A 12,019-nucleotide genomic window follows, 5' to 3' on the forward strand; every position below is an offset into this window, starting at 1 on the left:
GAAACAAGGACAAAACAACCTATATTGAAGCAAGGTGTGTGAGCCTCCTATTGCTTCATATAAACCTGATTTTACATTCATTATTTCAAACACTTGTCTCTGAATCAGAGTAAACACTGGAATTAATGTCTTCTGAGTCTGATTATCTTGTGGACTATAATGAGGATGGGTCATTTCACTAGCTGTGACCCGGAGTGAACAGTCAAGGAAGTGAATTAAAGAGGAGACGTGGAGACCATGAAGGATGGAGGCAGAGAGAAAACAAAAGAATACAGTCCTGTAGGTTGGACAGCAGGTTCAACGTTGTCTGAGTTTTAACTGACTTCTGTAATTTGCTGCTTTGCCGTTATGCTAATACCTGACACAAGGTCAGAGGAGATAAACACTCACAGTTGTAATTTGGATGTTTCAACAGATAGCAGCTCACACACAGGCACCATATGTATATTTAGTGAGATGGGATGAGGGAGACGAGTATAAGTAGTGGTGAGTTTGAAGAAGTGATGATAATAGCTGGAAACGGAAACACACCTGCCACAGGTAAGGTTGCTGCATTAAAAGGTTTTTTTATAAAGTAATGAAAGTTTCCATTTGTATTTCAGTACTTTGATTGTTTTACTGTTAACTGTTTTGGAAATGAACACGATGGACAGCATTCCTGCGGTAACCTAAAAACCAACATTGACCAACAGCAACGTGGCCATGTCTTCATTTAGCCTAAATTTATAAACTATCATTTCATAACCAGCTGAAGCAACCTCATTTAATAACTTTGTTGTTTGTTACTTATGTTAAGTTAGTGAAATTAGTAAAAACCCACATTCCACTGACTGACCTTTTTGAAGTAAAAGGTTTTTTCATGTGACAGATAAAACCTTGAGGTTCCTTGTTGAACCTTTATATGAGAGAATTTTTAAATGTGTTCTTAGCACTCAATGTGTCAGGATGTCGACTCTTCTTCTTGTGTTTCAGGTTTTTGGCTCAGGATGACTTCCTGTTTGTTTTCCCTCTTCTTCTTGGTCTCCCTGTTTCCCTTCATCCCTGCCGACAATCTGACCGGCATCAAAGTGCGACTCACAAACGAAGGACTGGCTGCTTGTAAATCTGCACACACTGTTGAAAGCACATTAAACACTGTACTTCAGTAATACACATTAAAACACTTTCATTTAGAAAGCTGACAAAACTTTTATATCTGAAACATACAGTACCTGTCAAGAATTCAACAATAACAACATTACCTTAATATTAAATCATTCAGTAGTGCTTTAAATGTCACCACAACAAACTAATCAAAACTCATCTTCTCATTCACACACTCATACACACACACACACACACACACACACACACACACAGACATTCTCATCCAGTTTCTCATCTCATTGTTCAGGTTTTTCTTTTCATTTGTCTCTGTAAATACTTGTACTGTCTTTTCAGTGAAGGATTTTGGTCTGACGTTTTTGGATGAGCTGATTAACAAAGACTTTATGCAGACATGGGGAAATGCTGAAAGCCGCATCAAAGGGTAAAAATACATAAGCTCAGAGCTGCCACACCAATAAAAAAAAAAAACAATATACTTGTTATCATGTTATAATGTGATGAATGATATATTGTTATAATAACATGATGTTTGTATGTTGTAATAACTTGAAAAACATCTTGTCATAAAAATCAACTTTTCACGTTATGTGATACTGATCTGTTTTTCTTGTGTGGCAGCTCTGAGTTTCCATCACATTATTCCTACAATTATTATTATGTTTCTTGTTTTGCTTAATTGCTTGTTTGTTTTAATCTTTATTAATTCAATTTTTGAAAATGTTATTCTTAATTTTCTTTCTTTTTCTTGTTGGTGTTCTGTTAAATCATAGATAACCATTATGGCGAGACATGTTTAAACATACATTAGATAATGTTGATGGCGGACTCTAACAATGAAAACTTGTCTATATAGAGGTGAATACTGGAAGTAAAGACATTTAGGGGCAACTGGTAAAAAAAAAGCCGTAAACAGTATTTGAAAATCTGAAGGATGATACCTTTAAGATGATTTAGATTTTCATCACATCCTCATACTCTCCTTGTCCATCCCCCACCCCCCCCCCACCCCCTCCACCCCCTCCACCCTCTCAGATTGACATTCACTAATCTGGCAGTGGATCCAGCTCAAGTCGTTTTTCGTGTCCAGAATTCTGGTCTCCAGTTTGAAATCAAGGACCTGCATTTCACCGCGGAACTTCAGATCGAAGGGAAAATGTACGTATAAAAACACAAATGCTCCTAAACTATTTTCCACAGTTTATGATTGAGGAGCCAAACTGCGGTGCTGGTGACCAAATCATTGTAATGAGAATCCTTCAGCTGCAACGGAAATTGATTGGCTTGTAATTTTAATAGTCTAGATGATTATGAACCATATTATGCTCATCGGTCATGATTTATCAGGTAAGGAAATGTGGCATTAGTGTACATTAACCGCTGCAGTTTAAAGGCAGGTGTATTAGTTTTCTGTTGCTGCAGAAGAATCTCTGACTTAATTTTTCTAAAACTACATCTTTGAAAATCATTATTATTTATATTCCCTGCAAAAATTCACATTTTATCTCTATGTAATGTGAAAAGTGTCTCTGGCTGTAAAACAATGATTTACACATTTTTTCTCAAATTTCAATAGAAATGGAAGCAGATTGTTTTCTCCCCTTTAATATCAGGCGAGTATAGTGCTTGTGCCTGATCCTTCTCATCAGCTCTGACCAGAACCACAGTCACGCCAAGTGGTCACATGACAGTGGTCAAACTCTGACCATGACTCATGCTGCAGTTCTGGTTACATGACTCATAAACCCAACATCCATAGTTGGATTCCTGCAGGGGACCTTTGTGGCGACTGTCAAATAAAATGAAAATAAAAAATCTTTAAAAAATGATGATTAAAAAAAAGACTTCAGCAAAATAAAATTAAAAATCTACGAGTGATGCAGCCTGAGAGAACAGAAAAGTTTCTCTTCTTTTGCCATTATTGTTATAGCGCAGGGAGAGATAGATGGGAGAGTCAGGGAGAGAGAGGGTGGCCTCTGCAGCCTATGTGGTACGTGCTACCAGGTGAACCTGAGGCACCCAACTCTAACACATTATGAGGATATACGGTCACGTCAGCTAAAGTCTCATCATCTCAATGCACTGATCACTGGAGAAACTATTTAAACTCAAGTAATTGATTTGTTTTCTGTTGCAGCAACACCATTGCCGTTGAAGGAAGAGGCGTGAGCACCACGATTGGAGTGAGACTGATCCGAACCCAGCAAGGACGTTTGAATGTTGAGCTACCGGACTGTCAAGTCAGCGCTGATAAACTGGCCACAAGCTCCAATGGGATATCAGGGTAACACAAGACTACACATGACAAAAATAAGTGTTGTGGTGGCAGATCTGCGTCATGCAGTTGCACGATCAGAGGGCGGGAGAGAGCAAGAGAGAGAGAGCGAGAGAGACAGACAGACAGAGAGAGACAGAAAGAGATTTGTTCTTTGATTTTTTCAAAAACACCATTTATATATTCATCATCTCAAACATTCAGTTCATTTAAAATAAAGTGCTTGTGCAAATCACATTTTTAAAAATAAATTATTAAGTTAAAAATTGTGCAAAATGCAGTTCGTCAGAGCAGATGATGTTTCTTGTGGCACCAAACTGTTTTAAAACTCTCTAAATCTCCTGTTTGTTTATAAAACCTGAACTCTAACCAGAGTCTGGCCCTGAGGTTTACCTGTCTTGGCCTCCTGCCCTTCTCTGTTTTCTATTCTGTTCTTCCTGCTAATGTAAATCGCTATCTTTGCTTCTCCTGAGAGGAAGTTCGGGAGCTGCCACTTGGTTTTTTTGTCTTTTTTGTAGCCAGCTCCCATGATAAAAACCCTCCTGTTAAAAACAATGTTAAAGAGACTAAAAAAAACCAATGTTAAAAGAGAGAAGAGCTCAGTGAGTCTCTTACACTGGAAAACAGTGTCACGTTGGTCACAGATTGGACATTTGTTTAAAACAGCAGGATTAAGAACAGAAATAAAAGCATTAGAGGCAATAGCACCATGTAAAATCCTCCACTGTGGACCCGGTCCATTCTGTCCAAGTCTCTGTGACCACACAGAGGAGGGTCTGTTGCTCAGTCTGACCTTGTAGCCTCCAGACCCAGAGACCCAGGATCCTCTGGGCCACCCGGACAGACTGCGGCCCCATGCAGCAGAGAGCCTGGGCATCGCTCAGCGCCGGCCCCACAGCATCCACCAGCTGTTGTAGGGTCAGGGTCCCAGACCGTATCAGCGCTCCCATCAGGCCGGGTGTAGTATCACTGCTGACATCCAGTCTGGCCTCGTTGATCAATGGTTCTCTGAAGAATAAAAACTCCTCAGAGGCACAACCATTTAAAACATCATGAATTTGAAGTAAAAACTGGAGCATAAACATTGATTAAAAGTGGTGGTCGAACTGGTCGAACTGAGCTCTGATTTAAAGCAACCTCCCCTCAAAGAAGTGTTGGACCTCCAGTGAGTTTAAAAGCCCTGGAGAAGAGGAAGCCCACTCCTCCACTCTTCCCACTCCCTCCTCCATTCTGCTTCATTTGTAAAATCACTGTGTTTTTCTTGTAAGAAAAATACATCTTTTTTTTTCATTTTAGCCGTTTTATAAATAAAAGCTCTTTTTCTTGCCTCTCTAACTCATTTACATTTAAAACACAGTTTAAAAACATCCATGATGAGTGGGCTGTTAAAAACTAGATTAAAAACAAATTAAATAATTAAAACACACGTAGCTGCCTTTCCCATTTGTTTTTTTGCTTTCAGCACAAGTTTCTTTAATCTAAAAACTTCCTGATCTGTGAGTCCAGCTTCTTCTCTCTGACTCATGTGGCCGAAGAATAAAAAAGACCTAAATCTGGAAAATAATCTTCTATTTTTTAGTTAATTTTTTGGGCATTTTTGCCTTTATTTAGATAGCTAAGTGAGAGACAGACAGGAAAGCCAGGGAGAAAGGGCAGCAAAGGGCCATGAGTCGGATTTCGAATCCATGTCCACTGCGGTTGGGACTTTTGGTTTTTGGTTTGATTTAAAACACAGTTTTGGATTTTTTCTGGGGTGTACTTTTTTTTTCTGGCTGCTGCTGAAGTATTCACCGCAGGAACCGGGGTCTAAATTTAGTTCGACCCCCAAACGTATAATAAGGGATCATGACGTATTTGAAAATAAGATGCTGCGTCCTCTATTTAATATATACGAGACGCAAATTGTCCGGTATTCTCGTTCATGTTATGTCCTCAAAGTGCTGTGAATAATGTTGTTGGAGCTATTTGTTATTTTTGTAATATTTAATTACTAATTATTTAGTTATTTTCTGTTATTTATTTTTGAAGAATACACCTTTAGTTTGCTTATAACATTTAGTATTATTTGAATACTTATTAATGCTTTTATTTTGAAGGTACTGGGTAGCTGAGGCGCACTAGGTGAATCTACATATAGGGTATGCAGGTGTAGGTGAGGCAGGCACCTGGGAGGGTTTATGGTTTTTTACCAGGGCAAGAGAGGCGGCAAATGCCATTGTTCTTTGTTTGTTTGTTTGCCAATGATAAACCGAGGAAACTTAATTTTTGCTTGGACAGTGGATTTTGTTTTTTTTTCTGCATAAATTAATTCCCTAGGTGTCTCAGTGGCCGTTTGATTTGATTTTGTCGTACTTGAGGGTTTTTGACATTTTGATTTTTGATCATTGAATTGAGGACAAATAACCATTACAAATGTAATGTCAAGTAATAGTTTTGCATAATCTTGCGGGACTTTATGCCGCAGTGGAAACGCAGACAACAATGGGCCACAGGAACCTTTTAGTTCCTGAAGAAAAAGTACCTGGAACCTTTTTGAAACGCGTGATAAGGGAGACTTAATCAAAAAGAAAGACCAAGAAAAATCAGTCACTTGTTCACTCACTCAAACACCTCACTCCCAGCATGCACTCCGAGAGAGAGAGAGAGAGAGAGAGAGAGAGAGAGAGAGAGAGACCGAGAGAGAGAGACCTGGAGAGATGAGCTCAGTGCATCATGGGAGTCCCCAGCAGTGTAGGCCTATAGCAGCATCACTGAGATAAGAAATAAGGTTTGGTTCAAGGGGAAACAATTTTAAATCTTATTATTTCAGTACAAAAAATATCATTGCAATACACTTGAGTTACTAAAAGTACTTGTATTAATATATTATAATTATTGGTGCATTCATGCGTTCATCACTTTAATGTCACAGCAAGGTGGGGGTTCATTTTACCTACTTGACTGACTGTTGGCTCTGTAATGATACATCAAAATGTTTTATCTGATCATATTGTGTATTAATGATCTGAATGTGATTGACTGATATGATTTTTCGCTGTTTGTTTTTAGGGTTATTTTGGACACATCTGTAGCATATTTACATCAATTCCTCATCAGCAAGGTTTGTTCCACTTTGAGTGTTCAACAAAACTAAAGCAGAGGTCTGGACTGCACCAGGGTGTGATGTCATCAGGTAGCTTCAGGCTTAACTCTGGGTTTTCAGTCCTACGGCGGTGGTTCACTTGTTACCGGGGTAAATCACCATAGTAACTGATGCTGACCTCCTAACCGTCAGGTTATGTTCAAGATAACAGATCAATGTGTGTAAAAGCTCCACCTATTGAAAATGACGTCACCATCATGAGAGGGTGTCTGAGGAGATCAGAGTGACAACCAGAGGCGGTGTTAGCTGGGGCTAGCTCGCCAGCAGCCACTGGTCTTTCAGTTTAAAATACTTGCATATAACAGCTCATAAATAAATAACAGCGCTGTACAAATGGATACTCCATGTTAACAAAGCAAAAAGTGTGATTGGCCGGTGAACAGCATCGTGGGTGAAGAGCAGCAGCGAGCGGAGAAACATCTGAAAGAAGCGTCAAATTGACAGAAAGACAGGAATCGAAACTTCCGGTCAGGACTTTCACAATAAAATCAGCAGAAACAGAGTGCAGATCATTACAAAGATCACGGGTTGCGATTAACCATAATATTATCAATATTATCACCCACATCTATCTGTGACTGTTGGCCGCAGCTTCACATATGTGAACAGTAACAAAGTCCATTCAAGTTGCATTTTTATCAGTATCTTAAATTAGACTTCAGTTGTGTTCTGGCCGCTGTCTAATGGATTAGAAAAACTGACTCGTCGACCCCTGATCTACAGCTTTATAATAAGTGGAGGTCGGTTCAACAAAGGTAACTGAGACTCTCATTAATAAATGAAGCAGTGACACTTTGTGAGTTTCCTCATCTAGTGTGAACGTCAGTCTGTCACTGCTGGACATAAACAACAGACACAGAAATGACCCTGAAAATATCAAACCAGGAAAGTTTGATATTTTGGCTGTCTGTTCTAGTTGCAACACCATGTTGGTTGTTTAATGGATCTGTGTCAGTTTAGTTTGATTTTCTGAATTTTTTTATGAAACATTATCACTAATTCTACCTCAAGCACCACTTAAAGAGCAAGAATTAAAAATGAACAGAAACAGATGAGTCCATGTGGCTTTCCTATGGACCACTAAATCCTGACTCTCCATGGTGTGCTGGTTTACACTGTAAAAAGATAAAGAACGTGTTCCTCTGATCTGTTACTCAGACCAGTGAAGAGTTCTTCAGGGGAGATGGAGGAAAGTATTTTCAACAGAAGATTAAAATAAAGACCCTTTACGTTCTGTCCTGGTGTAAACACAGAATTCAGTTCTAAGTCATCTGGTGACCCTCCTGAGCATCTGGTGAAATGGCAACACAAACTCATAATGTATCTGTAATAAAATCTGATTCAGGATTTGCTTTAAACCCAGTGGTATCTGACATTGAGAGTGAAATACAGCTGATTACCTGACAACAGGATTGTTTGTCTGCCTGCAGCTCTGTACTTTGGTCCAGAGATATGTTGTGCCTAAAGTCAACACCATGTTGGGGAACTTCATCATGGTGCAAAACTTTAAGAGCGAGAACTACAACATCGACCTCAACTTCGACTACACTCTGAGCGAAGACATCACGGTGACCTCCAGCAGCATTGATGTGTCTTTCAAAGTGAGAAACAAACACAACCAGTCTGCTACACGTGATCCATGATCACCATGATCCTGAACACAAGCTGCCACCTGCACACCAGAAAAAATCCCCACTCTCATACCTCAGGTCTCTAAATGGAAAGATTCACAACAAGTAGACAGATGTTAGTGATTCTGCAGCCTCAGATCTTCACACTGGCCGTTTTCATACATTTCATGATTTACTTAAGTAACCTTTTAAGTGCTGAGTAATGGTGTAGTTTTACAGTGTAGTGTTGGTACTTGAGTACTTCCTCCTCCACTGCTGTTTGTAACCTGTACTACACTGAAGTGATCTATGTGTTTCAGGCTTTGGTGTATGGTCAGGGAAGGACTGTGGACATGGCATCATTAAGGACAGGTACAAATCCAGTTTTCAGCAGAAGTGACCGGATGGTTAATGTGGGCATCTCTGAGTCCGTCTTCAACAGTGCCGGCATGTCACTCTACAACTCAGGACCCATTAGCGCCACCATCCCAAAGGTGAGGAAAGCTAAAAAAAAATAGCTAATGGGACCTTTATTCACCTTTTTACCATGGTACCAGCATATTACAGAAGTGTTTGAGCATCTGCTTTGTCAGAAATCCAGCATCAGAGCAGCTGATGAATCTGTTTCCAGTGCAGCCAAACACACACAGCCAGTTTCCACACAACACCAGGACACAGTCAAAGAAGCTGGTTATGTTTTTGAAGAGTTGGAGGTGTGCATCACTATCACTGTCAGTGCTGACCTCTGAGACAAAATATATTGTGCTTCCTGTAGCTGCTTCACAATAAAAGCCAGCTATACCTGCTCACTGTAGTTTTTACCAGGGAGGGAACAGCAACTTTGTTGGGGACTATTTTCAACCACAGATTAATCCACATTTGTCTAGACTTATAGCTTGAGATAAAACTGAAGCATTTAGTTTTTTTGTCAAATGACTTGCCATTGCTCCTCCTCTCATCATCTCCTCTGCAGTGGAACTCAGTGATAAATGCTGTTCTGGAACTTGCAAGCCTTCCTGCGGTAAGCAGAAACAATTTATGTCAGACAGTTTCATAGCAACTGTTTAAACACATTTAAATGTGCATATATATATATATATGTATATGTATATATATATATATCCCTCGTTCAGTGACACAGCACAGGACGTCTCCAGCAGCTGGGAGCTGAGCTGTCTAACATTTCCTCAGCTTGTTTCTCTGATAACTTCAGATCCAGACGTCCGACGACTAAAATCCTTCATCTGGTTCAAATATAGAGCTGAAAACCACCAAGGTGTTAAAAGTGTATGTGGCTTAAAACTAGATAAAAGTCAATGTTGAGCTTCTGTCAGACAAACACACTGACACATGATCATAGAGGATATGATGTCACTGACAGGCGACCAATGAAACGTTACCATGATTAAAATCACAGATTCCTCTGGTTTGAGAATTGATGGAAACATTTGGGATAATGTAAGAACTCAACTCAATTAACTCAATTCAAAATATTTGAAACAATAAAAAAACCTTTTGTTTGCAGTTAACAACAGCAGGTCACAGTTTACTCAGCATTCAGGCTCCAGGTGTCATTATGACTATGTTCACATTTATAAATCATATATGATGTGTTTAAAAATGATCTTCAGGTCTGGTGTGCATCACTGTTATTGCTAGTGTTCCTTCTGATGCTGTGTTTCTATAACAACTGAAGGGTGCTGTTACTTTGGAGCTCACTGAGGCGCCGCACATCACCATGAGTCCCAGAGGATTCTTTCTCAACATGAATGCCATAGCCAAGTCTCTGGAAAAACCAGCTCTAAAACCTCTTGCAATTGTAAACGCACACACGCACGCACGCACACACACACACACACACAGAACTGAACAATCCCCAGCTGCAGTGTTTTATTGCCCATCTCACAGAACAGATAGAATTTATTTTAAAATCACACTTAACATCCTGTCCTTTCTGTTGTGAACTTATTAATTTATTACATTTATGGATGATGCATCACTTCCTGTAGATGTCATCATATCAGATGTCCCTCCAGAATAAAGCTCCAGAGAAACAGAGTCTGAAGAACTTCATAGAGAATCCTCCTTTTTTAAAGTTTCCAAGTTGTAGATCAGTTGTAGATCACCGTGTCAGATTTTGAAAACCTCTGGTTGTGAGCCAATCATCACAGAGCCACATGGTTCTAGTTGATCTATGCCTTAGGAAGTAGAGTAGGTCGTCCACCAAACAGAGGGTCCATGCTTTGATCCCTGGATCCTCCAGTCCACATGTTGAAGTGTCCTTCAGCAATAAACTAAACCCCAAATCACCCCTGATGCCTGTTCCATCAGTGTATGAAGATGTATGGGTGTGATGGGTGAATGGGTGAATATGGCTTGTATTATAAAGTGCTTTAAGTGGTATTTAAGACTAGAAAACATCTTAGTACAGTCCATATACCATTTACACAACCGTCAGGTTTCCTCCTGTTTATGACTGTTTCTGTTTATGAAATGTCTGATGTCTTGGTCTTCTTCTTCTGCAACAAAATGATCAAACTCTCCCGTTTGTCTCCTCCAGAGCTGTGAGGCTAACATGCAGATCGATATCAAGGGAAGCAAATTGGTTCTTCTCTCTAAAGACATTGAGTAAGAGCACACACACTCACACACTCTATACTACAGTATGGTTCTGTGTAGTCCTGTATAGGCTACAGTTTCATTAGAATTAACTCTCAGAAAATCCTTTTCTTTTTCAGTTGTAAAACTAATAACTGGGTTGCAAGAATTCTGGTAAGGAAATGCTGCTGTAATGTATCTAAAAACATATCTTAATAATAAGAACGATGAAGATGTGAGAAATAACAGTGTGTGGTGTGTTGTTTCTGTTCAGATCAAAATTGGGAGCGGTTCCCTAACCCTCTTTAAGTGTAAGCGCTAACACACTAAATTACACAGTCTCACTTCACTGTGTACATTCACTTGAAGCCTATAGTTTATGTGCGTGTGTGTGTGTGTGTGTGTGTGTGTGTGTGTAGGGTTTAGTGATGGACTACCCCTCCCTCTACCTAAAGGTGTGGAAATCACTCAGGGAAAGATCAACTATTATGACGTGAGTGTGTTTACAGCTGCTGCATCTTACATTGTACTAAATAGTCCTACAAGTATACTGCACTGAATTCAATATACTGTACCTTGATATACTGTGCTATAATCTATACTATCATTTTTGATTGATTTCACCAGTTCTTTGGTTCTTCAGATATAAATAGTAACAGTTTCCCAGCCTGAAAACCTCAACTGTTACTGCTGTCTGCCAGGAGACGGCAAAGACACTTTACTGTAGAGTACTAGCTAATACTAGCTCATATAATAATGTTGCTTAATAAGTTTATTTACTGCACATAAAACTAAACTCCACTGCCCTTTTTCTTACTTTATTAAACACTGATATAGTAATTACTATCAACTACTTTACATTATGTTCCAAATGTGTGTCATATACAAATGATTATATTAGCTCCATCTACCAGAGGATACACCTTGCCTGAACATACTGATACTGATGATACTGTGTTGTGTGTGCAGGGCTTCATAGTGATTGAGGGGGACCTGAACGTAACTCCAGTTAGAGAGTTATAAATGCGAGCGTCCAGCTTGACCAGAATCGCTCTGCTCTTGTGAAACCTGTTATGACGCTTGGATCTGACTCTTTCTCTGTAATAAAAAGCTTCAGACTTCATTGCTGAGTCTCTGGGTTTTTTTTTTTTATATCTGTAATGAACCAGTGAGAAGAAGAAGACTGACAGCAACAGCCATTAAACTGATTTATCCAAATTACATTTGTCAAACATTAATATGTAGCTGTGAAACCCACAGACCTGCAGCTGAACTTCGTGCGGTAGAGAG

The 12,019-nt window shown here is 39.5% G+C and overlaps 1 protein-coding gene across 1 annotated transcript; it reads left to right on the top strand.

Moving 5' to 3' along the window:
• The first annotated feature begins 441 nt into the window (after positions 1-441).
• LOC130186856 (uncharacterized) lies at positions 442-11,852 on the top strand. The gene is made up of 15 exons (XM_056404161.1): positions 442-540; positions 973-1,098; positions 1,441-1,528; positions 2,140-2,262; positions 3,242-3,388; positions 6,428-6,479; positions 7,952-8,122; positions 8,452-8,625; positions 9,105-9,152; positions 9,828-9,950; positions 10,692-10,759; positions 10,870-10,903; positions 11,004-11,040; positions 11,149-11,222; positions 11,699-11,852. The coding sequence occupies exons 1-15, from the start codon at positions 462-464 to the stop codon at positions 11,750-11,752; spliced, it is 1,398 nt and encodes a 465-aa protein (XP_056260136.1). The 5' UTR covers positions 442-461; the 3' UTR covers positions 11,753-11,852.
• Positions 11,853-12,019: the final 167 nt, after the last annotated feature.

This window comes from Seriola aureovittata, chromosome 18 (genome assembly GCF_021018895.1).
Source record: "Seriola aureovittata isolate HTS-2021-v1 ecotype China chromosome 18, ASM2101889v1, whole genome shotgun sequence".
Taxonomy (NCBI): Eukaryota; Metazoa; Chordata; class Actinopteri; order Carangiformes; family Carangidae; genus Seriola; species Seriola aureovittata.

What these genes read in the sequence shown, in the direction of transcription:
- LOC130186856 (XM_056404161.1), top strand. Translation starts at nt 462, where the DNA reads ATGAGGGAGACGAGTATAAGTAGTGGTGAGTTTGAAGAAGTGATGATA. An exon ending in AAACGAAGGACTGGCTGCTT is followed by an intron (nt 1,099 to 1,440) that starts GTAAATCTGCAC and finishes CTGTCTTTTCAG; the next exon opens with TGAAGGATTTTGGTCTGACG. An exon ending in GCTGAAAGCCGCATCAAAGG is followed by an intron (nt 1,529 to 2,139) that starts GTAAAAATACAT and finishes CCACCCTCTCAG; the next exon opens with ATTGACATTCACTAATCTGG.